The following is a 20,548-nucleotide window of genomic DNA, read 5'->3' as shown; positions in this document are numbered from 1 at the left end:
AAATAGGACAGGTCTTATTTTTTTGACGGACAGGATACACGGATCACAGTCTCGGCTGCAAAACGGTGCATTTTCCGATTTTTCCACGGACCCATTGAAAGTCAATGGGTCCGCGAAAAAAAACGGAAAACGGCACAACGGCCACGGATGCACACAACGGTCGTGTGCATGAGGCCTTAATATGCAATTTTTATATTTGTGCTAATAATCCATGTATTACTCCCATAAAAACTGCAGAATCCTGTCCTCCATCCTAACCATTGATAAGGCCATGAATTTTACGATTTATGTAGTAAATCAATAGGATTTATTAAAATGGAGCCTTATAATTTATTCCTTTACTGCACAGCGCCACCTAGTGACTATATAGAACATTCGATTGCAAAGAAAAATCTCCCTGAAGTAATTACCCAAACTGAAATGAAAAATAGTCTTCTAAAGATATGGCCAGCAGTGATGAGCGAATTTCACAAATTGGATTTGGCTGAATCAGTCAGGTGATTCGGGTCTGAATAAATTCCATCTGAATCTAATGTGCTCCAATTGCCGTGAAAAGTTGTCGATAACACACTGGGGTCTCTGAACGCCAAGCCAGCATTAGTCATCTTAAAGTGACAGCAATATATATGTAGGTATGGGTAAACACATGGCTAGTGGTGGTAACAAACAGATTTTTTTAAAACAATCTGCACTATAGGATTTTCTTATATTTTTTTAAAAAATGCTCTGAAAATGTTTCACTTTTTGGCGGCATATGCCACTGTAGATATACTTTCTTAATAGTAGAGAAATTACACGCATTCTTGTTCTTCTTACTGTTAGACCACGTTTAGCATGCCCCCTTGTCATGTACACAACTAGTTGATATTGTACTATTATTACTACAGTTTTGTATTTGTTTCTACTATATTAGTCATTTCATTCTATTCCAAAATGGACTTGTCTTTGTGAGCTTCAACTTTCTGTAAACGCTTATTTCTAGGATGCATCTGGAGAAACTTGCGCTGGTTTTGTCTGCTGTTATCGTATGCGCCCTTTCTTCACAGTTTCTTGACCAGGAATGGAAAGCGTGGAAATCTAAATATGGTATTACATCCTCCTTCTTGTATAGGATAAAATTATAGGAAAGGAAAATGGGGCAATTGCTCTGTGCCCGGCATCACCTAGGAGGGGGGTCTGCACAAAACATTGGGGGACAGTTAAAGTGAGGGCAAACCGAAGTTGCAAAAAATGTATCACGGTGACACTAACTGTATACTAAAACCACATTAGACACTATGGGGTCATTTATCAAACTAGTGTAAAGTAGAACTGGCTTAGTTCCCCGTAGCAACCAATTAGATTCCACCTTTCATTTTTCAAAGGAGCTGTCCAAAATGAAAGGTGAAATCTGATCGGTTGCTATGGGAAACTAAGCCAGTGCTACTTTACACCAGTCGGATAAATGACCACTATGCTCTTCCTTTACGCCGCCTCTTGGCTGGCCTACTTTTCACCAATATTTTATTCCAAAATAATGGAGTGCACCATTAAGAGACCTGACACATTTTATATTGCTTTTAGCCACACCTATTAGACACGCCTATTAGACACGCCTAGACACTTTTCAAAACTATCCAGATTATCAACTGACTGTCAAGGGGCTGAAAATTAAAGCAATTAAGATTTTTTGTCCACATGAAAGATGTCTATATCCTTTTAGAAATGTTACATGTGCAGCCTGTACTGTAGTAATCCATAAACGCATGCAGTAAATGGTCTAACTACGTATTTTAATTTCATAAATTCAATATAGAAAAGAATTATAGCACTTTTCGTGATGAGATGTTCCGGAGAAAGGCTTGGGAGGCAACCTGGCAAAAAGTCCAGAAACACAATAGACTGGCTGACCAGGGTCTGTCCAGATACAGAATGGGCATGAATAAGTTTGCAGATATGGTAAGTTTACAAAAACCAGCTTAATAATAGGTAAAAGTTAAGAAGGTGAAGATGGAGAGCAGGAATATAGGGTTTCCAGACCTGTGTAGACATCTAAATAGCCCAGTGGACCCGATGTCGCTTGGCTTATTGTGCTTAGTAGTGTTAGTTACGGTAAATATTAGTTACCTCCAGATAAACCCCCAAAGAAGGACTTGAATGTGTATCCACAGATACAACAGATTATATTAGCATGATAACTGCTTTCTGTAGTATTAAATAGTTTTGATAACTTGTACATCATACTTATTTTTTTATCATTCCAGACACCAGAGGCACGTAGTTCTAGTAGCTGCTATCATTCAAATAGAAGGTCAACATCCAGGAACAACGTACCTCTTTGGTCTTACTCCGAAACTGACATACCAGAATCGATGGACTGGAGGGAATCAAATTGTGTGGGCCCTGTCAAAAATCAAGGGCTTTGTGGATCCTGCTGGGCATTTGCCACCGTAAGAAAAGCTTATCATTCACTATAAAAAATATACAGATAAAATATATATGCTATGACAACAAGCCAAGACTATGGGGAAAATGTATTGTGCCCTATACTTCAGAATTCTGGCTTCAAATAGTAGCAGAATAGGACTTTACGACTTTTGGGGGTTACTTGTGCAAAACTTTGGCAGTTGTGAACTCATTCCAGTAGGGGGTGCTGTTAAAATTAGAGTAACATTTCTACAAAAAAACAATGAGGAGACTAATCAAAACTGGAAGAAAGGAAAACTGGCTTAGTTCTCATAGCAAGTTTAGCAACCAATCCGATTCCACCTTTCTTTTTCCTAAGGAGTTCTGAAAAATGAAAGGTAGAAACTGGATGCTAGAGGCCACTAAGCCTGCTCTCCTTTGCACCCGTTTTGATAAATCTCCCCCAATGTGTGCCGTTTGATAAATTTAGTGCAAAGTATGCAAATACAGATCCAAGCAAAACGGACTTCAGATGTTACCCTCATGATAAATTCCCCCCCAAAGTGTTTATAGTGAAAAGGTATGAAGCAATGTGTAGTCATTGGGGTCATTTATTATACTGTAGCTCTATGTCAGTTTTCTGGTGTAGAAAGTCGTAAATTGTATTGCAAGTGCCAGTTTGTGACAAAATGTGCAACACTTTTACAGACTGTGGGAGGAGCATGGGCAGGAGGAGGTGCGCCAAAGTGTGGGACCTCTGCGGGCCAGCAAACTGGTGCACATCACATCAGAAAATCACAACTCCAGCTCCTGGCTGGGGTAAATTCCAGTTCTGGTGCACACACAGCATACGCCTCTTAATAAAGTGGTCAGATCTTCCTCCAGCGGAGTCTTTAGTAAATTCTCTTTCATTCTCTATGCTACTGGAAATGTATATGAATTTGGCAGGAAGTCATAAATAACTTTTTTTTGTAAATTACATTTCAGATAAATCATATACTAGGCATTTACTACTTTTAGTGTCAATTATTACAAAAGATTGTACACAACTTAATGAGAGTATTCTGTGGTCACCAGGGAGGACATGTTATCAGTGCTACATAGCATTATTATTTATTTGCACAGCATGGCAGTATTTTATGTGTACCACATGGTGGGATTAGTTATATGCACAGTGCAGCATTATCTACATACACAATGTGGTAAAGTTATTTATACACTATATCAGGGGTGGATTGGCCATAGACATTACAGGGAAATTTCCCGGTGTGGCCGATGCCCAGGGGGCTGCCTGGGCCCTCCTTCCGGCCAGCTAGTGGAAGTTATTGGGGATGTATTTTGTGCTGGTGGCAGTATTTTCTGATGTACTGGTATTTGGCTCTGTTGGGGCGGTATAATGTGCCACAGTATGGTATTGTTGGCCCTGCCTTCCATCAATTTGGACCCAACTACAAAACGGGGCCACTTTTAGTATTTTTTCCAGGGCCACTTTAAGTTCCCAGTCCGCCCCTGCACTATATAGTTAAGGCATTGAGTACTGCAGGTCTATCTTAGTGCATGCACATCGATTTGTGTGCAAGATACATATGCATGTTTAACAGAATCCTGTATATACTCTTGCTAAAGTATTTACCTACCTGCCTGAACTGCTTTCTGAATGGAGGCATCAATGTGATATTGCCAGAATGATAAACCGCCATTGAGTGTCACCCTTTTTATAAAAGTGTCAGTCAAGCATGCACACTGCCTCTCCATTCAAACTCTATGGAACTTCCAGAGATAGACTATATAAAAAGAATTTTTAAGAAAATACATAATTTCTAAGATGTAATGTTATATCTTCAAGGTGGGTGTATTCGAGACACATTATTGTCTCAAAGCCAAAAAGCTGGTTGAATTCAGTGAGCAGCAGCTTGTAGACTGTGATGGCGATAATGACGGTTGCTGTGGAGGATTTCCAGATACAGCCATGGCGTATGTTGCAAGTCACGGTATGATGAGTGCCGAAGATTATGAATATTCAGGGAAGGTAAGCTTTTTCCATATCTTTCACACTATTTTGAGATGAGAAAGTGATAAACTATGTACAAAAAACTACCTATTTCTTTTACAGAGGTGTTTCTAGACTTGAGTAGTTTAGTACAGTATATTTTTGTTTGACCTTATGACAAAAAAATATCCTGGGAAACAAGTATAGAAGAAAGGGACCCCATATGGGGACAACAGAAACCACCATCTGGAGAAATCAGGATTAGGGTCCATTCAGACGTCCGCACTTTGGGTCCGGATCTGTTCCGCAATTATGCAGAATGGGTGTGGACCCATTAATTTTCAATGGGGACGGCAAAGATGCGGACAGCACACAGTGTGCTGTCCGCATCTGCATTCCTGGCCCGGGGCCCCGAACTTCGGGTCCGCGGCTCCAGAAAAAAATAGAACATGTCCTATTCTTGTCCGCAGCTGCGGACAAGAATAGGCATTTCTATTGGGGTGCCAGCCCGGTGTTTTTGCGGATCCGCAATTTGCGAATCCGCAAAACACTGCGGACATGTGAATGGACCCTAACTGATACTGTACTTGTCTATCCCCAAGCTATGTAGACTTAGAGCTATAAATTCATAGGTATTTCATAATAAATTTAACAAAATATGTTACTAACAACACTTTGTAAATTATTTGCAAAAAATGGCTAAGAAAATACACAAAAAAAAGGGAAAAAGTGTCATATACAGTAGCTACATTAATCCTTAGACCATTAGGCATTCTAAACATGCACCACACTTATCAAAGTGGCTCCAGATGGATGACAAATTTAGTGCATCTTTCTACACCTTTGTGTAACTTTATACCACCTATTGGCTGGATTACGGTACTTTAAACCAAAATGTTGTCCCAGTTTGGCGTTTCTTAATAGTGTTGTCCCAATTAGGCTGAGTTCATACTTCCGTTATTTGTTCAGTTATTTCCATCAGCTATTGTGAGCCAAAACCAGGTGCAGGTCAAAAAAAAATAATAAAGAACAGGAGGACATTTTCCCATTATACCTTATCGCTGTGTAGGCTTCACTACTGGTTTTGGCTCACAATAACTGATGGAAATAACTGATCAAATAACTCAAGTGTGAACTCAGCCTTAATAAAAAGCTCAAACCAAACCCTGCAATGTCTTAAAATAAAAAATCACACGCTCACCTGTGTCTCCAGTACTGTTCTCTGTGGCGCTGGTCCGGTACTCCTACCACTGCTTGTGTACATATAGCATCAGTGACCCGCCAGGGTACAACACGTGATTGCTGCAGCCAATCGCTGTCCTGGATAAATGGGTGAATATATCATGTTTATTTGAAGTCATTGTAGTGGTTGTCCTATTTTTAATTATCTCAGACAACCCCTTTAACTTGGCCAACAACCCCTTTAACCAGTTTAACACTGGGCCATTTACTCCCTTCCAGACTAGACACATTTTTGTTTCTTTAGTTATTTATCTTTTTTCGGTGTTAAATAGGACTTTATGTTTATGTCATTGTTATTTTAATATTTTTGTTTTTATTTTTTTATCCCAAGCATAATATAAAAAAGGGGAAAACTGTTTTTCCCTTTTTTTTATTTTTGAATAGAACAAATTGTAACTAAAATGCAGGAAAAACGTGGATAGATCCGGCACCCAAATAAAAACGAATTACTTTATTAAATCAGAACATAGTAGAAAAATATTAAAACCACTGGTGCTTACGCGTTTCAGGCATACAAGCTCTTCCTCATAGCATACAAGACATAGAAAATGATAAAAATGTATATACTAACAGGCATGCTGGAAAAGCAGTAACACCGAAAATCTGGCATGGAGGGAATAGTAGCTGAACTGGAAATATCTTAATAAAAGAGTAATATAATATAATAAATATATCAAGCCCAGTACAGACACATATTACAAAATATGCATTTAACAAGAAGGCAAAATGCAGTGTGAATAAGGTCGTCAATATACAGTAGATATCACAAATTGGTCTTAAGGTTCATTCCATTTGGACTTCTTCACCGAACATGGTTATAAGGGAAAATAATAGCATTCTTAATACAGAATGCTTAGTAAAATGTGGATTGAGGGGTTAAAAAATAAAAAAATGTAACTCACCTCATCCAATTGATTGCACAGCTGGCATCGTCTTCTTTCTTCTTCTTTCAGGACCTGCAAAAGGACCTTTGACGTAAATAATACAGTGAATACCCTTTAATGGGGTCCGGGGTTGCTTTAATCCCTATCATCTCTTAGCAACCATGCGTGAAAATCGCACCGCATCCGCACTTGCTTGCGATTTTCACGCATCCCCATTTATTTCTATGGGGCCTGCGTTGCGTGAAAAATGCAGAATATAGAACATGCTGCGATTTTCACGCAACGCACAAGTGATGCGTGAAAATCACCGCTCATGTGCACAGCCCCATAGAAATGAATGGGTCCGGATTCAGTGCGGGTGCAATGCATTCACCTCACGTGTGAAAGGGGCCTTACAAGGTTTGATGTATTTGCATATACTACATCTGTTATGACCACATTTATACAGGCCTTTGCATGTGAGCCAGTCTTGTGCATTTCTGCCAATGTGACTGTTTGGAGACACATACATGGAAGGAGTATTACCTAGTGTGATGCCCCGTTTGGCTACAAATCTGCAGGCATTCTTGAGAATATTTTTGATTTGGGGGTCATCATCCAAAATAGTTAAATATTATTTGAGGAGATGAACAATCTGATCATATTCCAAAGAATAATTGGTAGAAAAAGTAACCAAATTAGTGTTACGTTTTTTGGGGGAATTTTTTGTGACAGTGCCATCGCTGAGTAAAGATTCTCTAGTTTTAGTGATCGCGATATTTTTGGCACAATTGAGAGACCAAATAGAATAGCCTCTTTCTTTGAGGCGGTTATCAATGATGACACATTCCTTATAAAAATCCTTGATGTCTGAACAAGCACGTAACGCCCTGATGTACTCCCCTGCTGGGATGCTGCAAATCGCGTGCTTGGGATGGCAACTGCTTACAGGCCAAAATAGTGTTACGTGCTGTAGGTTTTCGATGCAACTTGGTTATAACCCGGTTATGACAGGAATCTCCAATCAGAGTTAGATCCAGAATTTCATATGGGTGGCTATTGTAAGGGAAAATAAGCGAAAAACTATTGTTATTTAGATATTCAATAAAGGCTAGAAAGTAGCATTTCAACAAAAAAACTCATATGATCTAGAGAAATAAATGAGCTCTGAATTAAGGACATGGTGGGACCCCAAATCCCTACAAACATGTATATCCCACAAAATGATATCACATGGATTAAGAATAAATAAAAAAATACCTTTAATATATAATAAAGATTTCATGTCCAACTGGAATGCTATTTTATTGGACTGCTCCATTCGCTTGATGGAGTAGATAGTGAGCCATGGAGGCGTATAACTCACCGAGACACGCAGCAAAATTATTGCATTATCAACACAGATTACAAAAGAGAGGTTTCTCGAAAGGAATATTTGGAATGTGAGCAAATAATTAAGGATAACCTAGCAAAATTGGAAAAAATTATGACAGACGTAAATAGATCCAAATTTATTTGCGATCACTATAACTACGATCACAACATGGTTTATACCTGGAAACATAATGAGGATGACCCCCAAACATCGAAGTCTATTCTCAAAAATAGAAAATCATATAGGAAAATAGGAAATATAGGAAATCAAAAATGAATGTCAGCTTCAGTTCTACTGAGGCAGAAACTTCTGATAAACAGCGTTTTTGCCAATGTGACTCTTTGGAGACACATATATCTTGCAGAGATCTGTTAGTCTCTGGAACTTGAGGCCCAAGAAGAAGAAACTCCAGTCTAGGCTTACATCTAACCTTCTATGATGGCTAAGCCAGGGTTATTAACCCTGGGTTTGCCCTCCATACAGACTATACTGGTGAAATACATAGAATGGTATAATAAATAACATTCAAGAGCAAACTTATATACAGATGCACAAACTCTGCAGTGACATTCAGAAGGGTCCTTGCAGAGTTAAATGTGGAACACTAGCACATTATTAGTCTATAGGTGGTCTGCAGCATGCCCATTTCAAGTTAAGGGTACTTTCACACTAGCGGCAGGGGAGTCTGGCAGGCGGTTCCGACAGGTGAACAGCCTGTTTGATCCGTCCTGCCGCTAGTTCACATGTTCCCCTGGACTGCCGCTCCATCCCAATTGACTATAATAGGGCGGGGGCGGAGTTCCGGCGGCAGCATGGCAGCGCACGGCGAGAGGCAGACAGACTAAAACTAGCCTAAGCTTAACAACTTTGTTGACCGAGGCACAAAATTGTCTAAAACATAATCATAAATGTGATACAAAGCATGCACAACAGTTTTTGGGCACAAACAAAGCCAGAATTCTGGTTCATAAATTTCCCTCCATATCTGAAAACCACTTCCAGTAATGTGAAAATGGATTGGAGAAGGGCACTCACTATATGGGAATACACGGAAATTTAATAAAACTTCACTTAGAAGCATACAGGAATTTATTCAATAAAATGACACAATAATAAAACAATTGTAATGGCACAGCAAAAAAAACAATTGAAATAAAACAGCAAATCCACTAAATGAACTGCCTAGAATGGCCTGCCTAGAATTAGCCAACCTGCTGACTAGACTGTAATAACCATATACATCCACATCTGGTATATAGCCCGTATGTTTCCACTTGTAGGGTATCAGATATCCCTCATACGGTGCACACGCCTACTACGTCCAAAAGAACTCCAGGTTATTATAAGTAGACAACAGATGATTACTATCAGGATTAGTATGGTATGTTAGGGATGAACTTCAATGCACAATGTTAGTTGTATAAGGCCAGTAAGTCCACATTTATAAGGCCACGGATGGTAAGATATCTCTCATAAGTTGCATACACCTGCTATGTCCCAACCCCTCCAAGTTAATATGGATAAAAGACGCAAGTGGTTAGTAACATAATTAGTCTGGTAAGTTGCGGATATATTTCCCCTCAATGCACAGTATTAATTTGTACTGGTATTGTACATTACCGCTCCTGGATTCTCCGTCTGTGTCCTGTGAGGGTTTCTTCTGTCAGCCCGCCTGACACGGCATTCAGTGTGGCTGTTACCTGACGCGGCGTCCCGCGTGGTATCCGAGTCAGACGTAGCGTCCCACGTGACTCTGTAGCCGCTTCCTGGAGAGCGTCTCCAGTCTCCTGGGTCCTACTTTCCCTCCGCCTCTGCTCTCATTTGGTTTCAGAGATGCAGGTATCTGTAGGGATGTAGCATCAGGTTTCCATAAGTAATTTATATTTCATTGATGAAAGTCCAGTACGGCACCAAACGCGTTTCAGGGTCTACACCCCTTCATCAGTGGCTATCGAACTGGGCTGCTTGTGAGGGCTTTATATATCCCGCCGTATCTGGAATAATAGGTTATCCAAAAATCTTGGATCTGGATTTGTCACCTTAACATATAGTCATACAACAACTAGGAAGAAATGCCAAAATCCCGAGGGACCAACTAAATTTTTTGATGGAAGGAGTGAATCACATTCTCCGACACAATTATTTCGCTTTTGAGGATGATTTTTATGTACAGTTGACTGGCACCGCCATGGGCACCAGATTCGCCCCCAGTTACGCCAATTTATTTTTGGCCAATTGGGAGGAGGATCATATCCTACCCAAGCTGGGGACGAGTCTGGTGCCGTTTTATTGATGATATTTTGTTTATATGGCAGGATAATGAAGAATCATTAGAAATATTCTTATCAGAGATCAATGTGAACAATAGGGGTCTAATATTTACACCAAAAACGAGTAGGGATCAGGTCGAATTCTTGGATCTAAATATCAATATAAAAGACAATAGGGTCTGTTGTAACACCTACTTCAAACCCGTGGCGAAAAATAGCTACATACGTTTCACAAGCTGTCATTTGCCACGATGGCTTATAAACATACCAAGTGGCCAGTTTAGACGGCTTAAACGTAACTGTACAGAGAAGGAAAAGTTTGAAGAGGAAGCAAAAATCCTGAGCCAACAATTCCTAGATAGAGAATATCCTATGAAAGTGGTGGAAAAAGCTTTAGAAAAGGTGAGGAACATGGATAGAAAACAGTTCTTCGAAGATAAGGCCCCCGTACAAATAGATGACACATTGAGATTAATATTGCCATTTCATTCACAGTATCGTCAAATAGAGAGAATCTTTAAAAAGTATTGGTATATTCTATTGGAAGACAAAATAGTAGGTCCTCTTCTGAGTCATGAGCCAAAGATCACATATACCAAGGCAAACAATCTTGCATCCACAGTAGCCCCTACGGTAAAAAAGACCCTTATAAAATTAAATGGATCCAATTGGTTAACCGCAAAAGGCTTCTTTAGATGTGGTCAGTGAAACAACTGTAAAATTACCTCTTTCGCCAAAAAGACTATGGAGGCTAGTTCCACACAGAATGCGTTTAAATTATCTATTAGGGATGGTTTGACATGCAACTCCAGTTATGTGATTTACCTCCTCGAGTGTGCATGTCATAAACAATATATTGGGAGGACAAAGAGACTGTTCAAGAAAAGAGTGTCAGTCAGAACACATTTCCAATATAAAGAAGGGCTATGAACTACACTCTCTCTCTAGTCACTCTAAGCAGTTGCACAATTGTGACCCATTATCCCTTAAATTTTATGCGTTAGAAAAAGTGAAACGTCCATGGAGAGGTGGTAACCATATCAGACATATGTCCAGACAGGAATCAAGGAGAATTTTTGAGTTTGATTCACTGCTACCAAAAGGCCTTAATGCCGAAATTGAATTATTTGGCTTCCTATGAGTGTGGGGGCGTGTCCTGTGGTGATGTGTGGTCGAAGTCAGGCTGTTTATCAGCACTTCGACCCCACCTCCCTATGGGACTCTCCCCCCTAGTCTACAGAATTGACAATGAATATATTGGAAGATGCAGAGGTCTATATGTAAATATGTATATGCAGTTTTTTATGCGTTGCATGCGGTTTTTTGCATTTTTTAGGAATTTTATTATCATCATGTTTTATTAAATACATATTTTTATTTCAAATAAAGTGATTTTATGTATTTTATGTGAATATTATTATATGGTGATAAATATATGTTCTCCAAGAAATGGCAAAGTAATGTATGATTATATGTTAAGGTGACAAATCCAGATCCAGGATTTTTGGATAACCTATTATTCCAGATACGGCGGGATATATAAAGCCCTCACAAGCAGCCCAGTTCGATAGCCACTGATGAAGGGGTGTAGACCCTGAAACGCGTTTGGTGCCGTACTGGACTTTCATCAATGAAATATAAATTCCTTTGGAAACCTGATGCTACATCCCTATAGTCACCTGCATCTCTGAAACCAAATGAGAGCGGAGGCGGAGGGAAAGTAGGACCCAGGAGACTGGAGACGCTCTCCAGGAAGCGGCTACAGAGTCACGTGGGATGCTACGTCCGACTCAGATACCACGCGGGACGCCGCGTCAGGTAACAGCCACACTGAATGCCGTGTCGGGCGGGCTGACAGAAGAAACCCTCACAGGACACAGTCGGAGAATCCAGGAGCGGTAATGTACAATATCAGTACAATTAATACCGTGCATTGAGGGGAAATATATCCGCAACTTACCAGACTAATTCTGTAACTAACCACTTGCGTCTTTTATCCATATCAACTTGGAGCGGTTGGGACATAGCAGGTGTATGCAACTTATGAGAGATATCTTACCATCCGTGGCCTTATAAGTGTGGACTTACTGGCCTTATACAACTAACATTGTGCATTGAAGTTCATCCCTAACATACCATACTAATCCTGATAGTAATCATCTGTTGTCTACTTATAATAACCTGGAGTTCTTTTGGACGTAGTAGGCGTGTGCAACGTATGAGGGATATCTGATACCCTACAAGTGTGAACATACGGGCTATATACCAGATGTGGATGTATATGGTTATTACAGTCTAGTCAGCAGGTTGGCTATTCTAGGCAGGCCATTCTAGGCAGTTTATTTAGCTGATTTGCTGTTTTATCTCAATTGTTTTTTTTTTTGCTGTGCCATTACAATTGTTTTATTATTGTGTCATTTTATTGAATTAATTCCTGTATGCTTCTAAGTGGAGTTTTATAAAATTTCCGTGTATTCCCATATAGTGAGTGCCCTTCTCCAATCTATTTTCTATTTAGTTTTTTAAGGACGGGCGAGTCCATTGAAGTGTGCACCCATTTTATGGTGTCCAGCTGGTGAGCCACCGAATACATAATATTCATCACTTCCAGTAATGTATAACATAGAATAACCTTACAATTATTCTTTACTTATGGTGAACATTTAACTAGTGGCTGCATTCATAGCAAGAACATCTAATAAAGTAAAAAGAAGTAATAGGGTACAACTACACGGCAAAACTGGTAGTGTGACAGCTGTCGCAGACAGGTTCCCAAAGTAGCGGTGATCCCAAAGAAATTAATGGGATTGCCGCAAAAGTTGCAGTAATCCAACACTGCTGGATTTCTTGCGACTGGCGGGGCGATCCTATTAATTTCTATTGGATCACCGCTACTCTGTGAACCTAGCAGCGTCAGCTATCATTTGACAGTGCAGCTGTACCCTTATATTTTAAGGGTACGGTGTAAGCTAATGTTAAACTAATTACATCTAATAACTGTCCAATCAATTCTTTTGCTATATTCAGAAATCAAACTGTTTATTTGACTCTGATGATGCAGTATTCCTGAATGTGACCACGTATTACACTCTGCCTGGAGAACAGAATATGGCAATGTCCGTGGCAACTAATGGACCCATAGCAGTTGGAATTGATGCAAGTGATGACTTTTCACTGTATTGCAGTGGTAAGTTACCATATATATCTGATAAAATCCAAGATGTCAAATTTAACCCTTTCATGACCAGGCCCAAAAAGGCCTGAATGTCCAGGCAACTTTTTGTGATTTTGTGCACCTGTTGGTTTAGTGACCGTAGGTTTTTTTATTTGTTTGACTACAAAAATAATTTTTATTTTATTTATTTTTTTACTTGACACTTAGGACTTTTAGGACTAGAATGTTTTTTAAGAGTTTTTTTAAAAAATTTTTAGGTTTAATTTGGAGGAAAACTGCTAATTATTATTAAAAACTTTTTTTTTAATTCTAGTTTTTCATTTCTTAAATATTAAAACTGACACAAAAATGTATTATTGCAATGTGTTACCTAATTTGTGACGATCGTTTTCATATATAACATGTATAGGTTTGAGAGAACAGGGCGACTGTTTCTGTTGGCGACAGCATTTTTTATATTTAAAAAAAAAAATAAAATGTTGTATTTTTTTTTATTTTACTTATATTTAAAACATTTTTGGGCACATAATCTGATCCCAGGAGGTCATTAATGACCTCTGGAGGACACCGACTTTTTTTCTTTTTAACTTTTTTTTCCCACTGTTTCCACTGTAACTGGGGCATCCACAGGAGCTACAGGGGAACACAGCCCCCTGAGGGGGAATGACACACGTGACTGCCGGGACTAACAGAGGAAGAGGCTCTGCAGCTTCCTTCCCCCTGCGCTCGTACACCGCTGTCCTCCTGCCGGCACAGGAGAGGGTCTCTGCTCCGCCTGTCAGCCGGGACCCGAACTGCTCCTGCTAGATTTCAGGAGCTTTAATCCCAGCGCTGATCAGCGCTGGGATTAAAGCGCTGCCAGCACATGTATATACATGCTAGCTGCACGGGGCATGTGCAAATAGCACGTATATAGTCGTATGGCAGTGGGGAAGGGGTTAAAGAAGTTTCTGTGACTTTAAGGGTATTTTGGTTGGTAAAAGTTAGCCTCTATTTCCTGGATAGAGGATAACTAACTGAATGGTGGGAGGACAAATGCTGGTATCCCCACAATCATGAAAATAGGGGTCCGGAACCCCGTCTTGATAGTGTGGCAGGCTGATCCTTCCATTCTCTTATCAGCGCTGTGCTTGTCAGCGCTGCTATCTTAGGCAGTCCCATAGAGAATGAATGGAGTGGCAGGGCGCATGCTAAACCTGCTGCTCCATCAGGATAGGGCCCTCATTCTCATGATCAGTTACCCCTTATTCAGTGGATAGAAGATTACTTTTACCAATTGGAATGCCAAATAAATAGTCATGACTTATACTCAGGATAGATTGTGGGAGTCCACCATGATCAATGAGACACTAGTAGATCCTCCATTGGGCCCGAGCTTCCTGTGGACCTCCCTCCCCTGACTGCAGCTAGAAGACTCCAGCTGTACAACTATCAGTGATGGTAGCGCTCAGAGGTGCACCACCAATGAGGCCAGGTGAGGCAATCGCCTTAGGCAGCACCAGGTAGGGTCAAGAGGGGGGCAGCTGAAGGGAAGGGGTTAGGTTAAGAAATTTGAATTGGGAATGGGGGAGCCATTTCAGTTTTCGCCCCAGGCAGCAGAAAGGCTAGGTGCACCCCTGGTAGCGCTGCTCAGCTGCCACTACTTCACTTATTGTGACGCTCAGCAAATTCCCCACGCTGATAATGTCAACAGAAGTAAGTTGTGCAGTAATCATTTCTATTCTTTTATAGGAGACATAGTGTCCAGGAGCCCTGCTGTGTGCTTCCAGGCCCATGCCTCCTCACCGCAAAAGATAGGACATGCCCTATCTACTGAAGTCAATGGGTCCACACTTCAATGCGGGCTGCACACTACCGGTGTCCGTGGTTTGCGGATCCGCAGTTTGAGCTTCACAAAACGGACACAGCCGTGTGAATACACTCTTTTCCTGCCTCCTACTGGTGGGAGGCCCAGAAGTATCTGCAATACTTCCCTGGCTGTGAAGGAGAAGGAAGTGCCTGGAATTCTCCCCTACTACCAGTAGATGGGGCTGCGGTGCTGGGCTGATTTCAGAGGCCAGTGCCTGTACGCAGTAGTGAGTCATAGGAGGCTGTGTAAGAGGAATTGTTTTTTACAGTTTGCCAATATATCTGCAGAAATCATGTGCCTATAACTCTACAATACTACTGCATCCTTGGGGTAGCCAACACTGAGAGGCTGTGTAATGTGTAGCGCTGTATAAACTGTTTGTGCTTCATATTTCCTATGTATAAGTGGCATGTGTGGCATGTGTCCTGTGAGTGAGTGGATTCTGTGCAGTATGTTCCCTTGTGTGTCACATGTATGTACAAACCGGATTCCAAAAAAGTTGGGACACTATACAAATTGTGAATAAAAACTGAATGCAATGATGTGGAGGTGGCAACTTCTAATATTTTATTCAGAATAGAACATAAATCACAGAACAAAAGTTTAAACTGAGAAAATGTACCATTTTAAGGGAAAAATATGTTGAATCAGAATTTCATGGTGTCAACAAATCCCCAAAAAGTTGGGACAAGGCCATTTTCACCACTGTGTGGCATCTCCCCTTCTTCTTACAACACTCAACAGACGTCTGGGGACCGAGGAGACCAGTTTCTCAAGTTTAGAAATAGGAATGCTCTCCCATTCTTGTCTAATACAGGCCTCTAACTGTTCAATCGTCTTGGGCCTTCTTTGTTGCACCTTCCTCTTTATGATGCGCCAAATGTTCTCTATAGGTGAAAGATCTGGACTGCAGACTGGCCATTTCAGTACCCGGATCCTTCTCCTACGCAGCCATGATGTTGTGATTGATGCAGAATGTGGTCTGGCATTATCTTGTTGAAAAATGCAGGGTCTTCCCTGAAAGAGATGACGTCTGGATGGGAGCATATGTTGTTCTAGAACCTGAATATATTTTTCTGCATTGATGGTGCCTTTCCAGACATGCAAGCTGCCCATGCCACACGCACTCATGCAACCCCATACCATCAGAGATGCAGGCTTCTGAACTGAGCGTTGATAACAACTTGGGTTGTCCTTGTCCTCTTTGGTCCGGATGACATGGCGTCCCAGATTTCCAAAAAGAACTTCGAATCGTGACTCGTCTGACCACAGAACAGTCTTCCATTTTGCCACACTCCATTTTAAATGATCCCTGGCCCAGTGAAAACGCCTGAGCTTGTGGATCTTGCTTAGAAATGGCTTCTTCTTTGCACTGTAGAGTTTCAGCTGGCAACGGCGGATGGCACGGTGGATTGTGTTCACTGACAATGGTTTCTGGAAGTATTCCTGAGCCCATTCTGGGATTTCCTTTACAGTAGCATTCCTGTTTGTGGTGCAGTGTCGTTTAAGGGCCCGGAGATCACGGGCATCCAGTATGGTTTTACGGCCTTGACCCTTACGCACAGAGATTGTTCCAGATTCTCTGAATCTTCGGATGATGTTATGCACAGTTGATGATGATAGATGCAAAGTCTTTGCAATTTTTCGCTGGGTAACACCTTTCTGATATTGCTCCACTATTTCTGCGCAACATTGTGGGAATTGGTGATCCTCTACCCATCTTGGCTTCTGAGAGACACTGCCACTCTGAGAAGCTCTTTTTATACCCAATCATGTTGCCAATTGACCTAATTAGTGTTAATTGGTCTTCCAGCTCTTCGTTATGTTCAAATTTACTTTTTCCAGCCTCTTATTGCTACTTGTCCCAACTTTTTTGGGATTTGTTGACACAGTGAAAATTGGAATCAACGTATTTTTCCTTTAAAATGATACATTTACTCGGAATAAACGTTTGATCTGTCATCTACGTTCTATTACAAATAAAATATTGATATTTACCATCTCCACAACATTGCATTCAGTTTTTATTCACAATTTGTTTAGTGTCCCAACTTTTTTGGAATCCGGTTTGTATATGCATATGTATCTTTTTGTAGCTTTGTTGCCACTGAAGGCTCCTGGTCCTTGCACATAGGCCATTTTCCCCTTGTTTTTGTATAGATATGCAATGTGTGTATCTATAGTTATATAGGTGCATGTATATGGTAACAATCTATGTATGATATTTTTAATTCATAAAATACTGCATCACTGTAGAGTGAGTCCTCAGAAACGGTTATACTGGTGGTCCGTAATGACCCTAGTCCAACACCTATCAACCGTTTGAAGGGCTCTTTGCAGTGATCTAAGAACATGTTGTGAATACATCAATAGGGAGTCGCACTCGCCAGATCTTACGGTCGTCCGGAATGCAGCAGCCCACCTGGAGCCCTAGATCCACAGAGGCTCCTGAATGTGCAATCCAATAAACGATAACGGAGGCAGCATATCCGGTGAATATCCCTTTATTGGGAACTGCTTACATGCAAAACGTGGTTACAAAAGTTGCTACGTTCTGTTATAGCATAGCCTTTATCAAGCTGTACATTGTATGGTGGCTTTGCTTGGTATTGCAGCTCAATCTCATTCACTGCGATTGGAGTGAGCTGCCGAAAGGTCAAGTGCCGTGATGTTACAGGCTGACGGTAGTCAGACTCCCACAATCAGATGTAAATGAATTATTCTGAGAATCCGCCCTGAGGACAGCGACATAGTTGAATTCGGGAGGACACCGGCGGCTGCCAACCAGTTACCTGACAGCCCTGTGTTAATTTAGGCTGGGAGCATCGGCCCCCTGCGCATTCCTGGTGGGGTCTCTGGCCAGTCCGTCCTTGACTCAGTGGGTTGCTGGGGCACTGTTATGCAGGGAAAGCACAATGAAGAGGATACAGCTCTAAATCAGTCCTGCATCCCCTTCATTCTCAGGATTGTTAGGGGTCCCGGCATTCGGACCTCACCGATCCTAAAGAATACCATCTGCTAACAGTCCACTTTAGTGAACTCATTTATAACAATATTCTTTTTTACATTATCTGACATATCATTTTAAAAAATAATGATAATAATTATGGGTGTTTTATCAAAAAAGCTATTGGGGTCATTTATTAAACTGGTGTAAGACATTGAAAAAGCCAAAAGAACATGACGACTCTATGCTCTGCAATATCCTGTGTCAAATAAACAGTTCTAAGCAACAAACCATCCACACACTGTAGTAACGTGAGTGCATCCTATACACTGATGGAAGAATACATGTGGAATTAAGTTCAATATATGTCACTATTTCAGGTATTTTTGATGGCAAATGCACTAAAAAGCCAAACCATGCCGTCATTATTGTGGGGTATGGTACAGAACATGATGCAGAGTCCGATGAAGATATAGATTACTGGATAGTAAGGAACAGGTGAGTGTTGTCACAATGGCTGTCCAGAATCAAGTAGGGTCTTTAAAAAATTGCATGTACTGAATTATGATGAATATGAAGATAAGTATGAAGATTACTATATTGTAAAAGCTGTTGTCTGACTTCACAAAAAGCATGTATCATGTAGAGAGAGTTATTACAAGGCACTTACTAATGTATAGTGATTGTCCATATTGTCTCCTTTGCTGGCAGGATTCATTTTTAGTTTCCATGGTTACAGACCACCCTGCGATCCATCCGTGGAGGTCGTACTTGCACACTATTGGAAAAAAGGACCGGCCTTTCTGGTGGCCGGGACCACACATAGGCTGCTGCCTTTCCTATATTGCGCAAGCATGGCCACCGCTGATGGATTACAGGGTGGTCATAACCATGGAAACGAGCAGTGTATAATGTGATGGAAAAATGAATCCAGCCAGCAAAGGAAGCATTATGTACAATCAAAATACATTAGTAAGGGGCTTGTATTAACTTTCTCTACATAATAAAATGGTATTTGCTGAAGTGAGACAACCACTTTAAATTCATTCATCGGGTCATAGAAAGTTAAGCAGGATAAATTTAGACGTGTAATTTGAAGCACTTGGGCCACTATGCAAAATAGTTACACTAAGGGTCCATTCACACATCCGTGTGTGTTTTGCAGATCCACGGATCCGCAAAACACGGACAGCGGCAATGTGCGTTTCGCATTTTGCGGACCGCACATTGCCAGCACTAATAGAATATGCCTATTCTTGTCCGCAATTGCGGACAAGAATAGGACATGTTCTATTTTTTTCGGGAACGGAATTGCGGACCCGGAAGTGCGGGTACGCAATTCCGTATCCGGGCAGCACATCGTGCTGCCCCTTGGAAATGAATGGGTCTGCAATTCCGTTCCGCACAATGCGGAACAAAATTGCGGACGTGTGAATGGACCCTAAGGCATCCAAGTTATTGGATAGTGTGTGTTATTTCATCTTAGCTTTTTGGCCCCAGACTATTTGTCTATTTCAAGATCCACTTTATGATTCGATAACAGCAGTGTATATTTGTGGGCTCTTTTTAAATGTCTTCCTTTCATTGCTTGTCATACAGCTGGGGCGAAGACTGGGGTAATGATGGTTATGTGAAGATGAGGCGTAATGTGAACCTGTGTGGTATAGCAAAAGATGCTTCCTCTGTGGACCTGATACGCTAACTCCTCAGTGTCTGAAGAATCAACCTGATCAATTAGACATGTCATAAAGCAAATCCTCATACACAAGCTACAGTACCTTCGGCTGAATCTCCTTGAGCTTAGCAATATGAATTACATTAATTGGCATTGTTATTGTGCTTTTTGTAATGAATAAATAAAATGCATAAAAATGTTGATATTAAAGTTCACATTACCTTATTACAAATGTAATTAGAAACCACAAAATGTATTTCTTTCCAAAAATGTAATTATATCTTTACAATTATATTATAATGTAATTATATCTGCCAATTCTCTGGCCGAGGGCAATCCGGGAAGTGGGATAAAATGGGCCATTTTACTAAAACGGTCCACCACTACTCAGATTAACGTACTTCCAGAGGACCTTGGCAAATCTGTGATGAAGTCCATGGAGATGTGAGTCCATGGAGCCTGAGGAATGGGCAATGGGAGCAAAGTACCAGAAGGGGCGGACCGAGACGGTTTACATCGAGCACACACACTACATGCCTGGATGTAGGCCTTAACATCCACGGACATACTGGGCCACCAAACATGACATTTAACAAGGGCAAGTGTTTTCTTAACACCCAGATGCCCTGCAGACTTGGAGTCTTGAAGCTGTTGGATAATCTTTAACCGAAGGTTAACTGGTACAAACCATCGCCCCTCGGGCTTGTTAGGCGGACTCTCTGCCTGTGAAGCCTCGAGAAGAGAGGACAAGTCCTCCATTAACTCTGCGGTCCCTAG

The 20,548-nt window shown here is 40.9% G+C and overlaps 1 protein-coding gene and 1 long non-coding RNA gene across 2 annotated transcripts; one reads left to right on the top strand and one right to left on the bottom strand.

The window, feature by feature from the left end:
* Positions 1–963: 963 nt before the first annotated feature.
* LOC120985711 (zingipain-2-like) lies at positions 964–19,985 on the top strand. The gene is made up of 7 exons (XM_040413813.1): positions 964–1,086; positions 1,796–1,938; positions 2,244–2,429; positions 4,232–4,414; positions 13,153–13,312; positions 18,477–18,594; positions 19,696–19,985. Exons 1-7 carry the CDS (start codon positions 984–986, stop codon positions 19,796–19,798), a joined length of 996 nt encoding a protein of 331 aa, XP_040269747.1. The 5' UTR covers positions 964–983; the 3' UTR covers positions 19,799–19,985.
* On the bottom strand, positions 5,317–8,917 carry LOC120985712. Its single transcript, XR_005775572.1, has 3 exons — positions 8,906–8,917; positions 6,464–6,469; positions 5,317–5,528 (listed from the first exon to the last, which is right to left on the bottom strand). It is a non-coding gene; the product is annotated as an uncharacterized LOC120985712 (long non-coding RNA).
* Positions 19,986–20,548: the final 563 nt, after the last annotated feature.

The sequence above is a fragment of the Bufo bufo genome, chromosome 1 (genome assembly GCF_905171765.1).
Source record: "Bufo bufo chromosome 1, aBufBuf1.1, whole genome shotgun sequence".
Lineage (NCBI taxonomy): Eukaryota > Metazoa > Chordata > Amphibia > Anura > Bufonidae > Bufo > Bufo bufo.
Note: the sequence above shows the minus strand (reverse complement) of the source record. Positions and strands in the feature narration are given on the sequence as shown.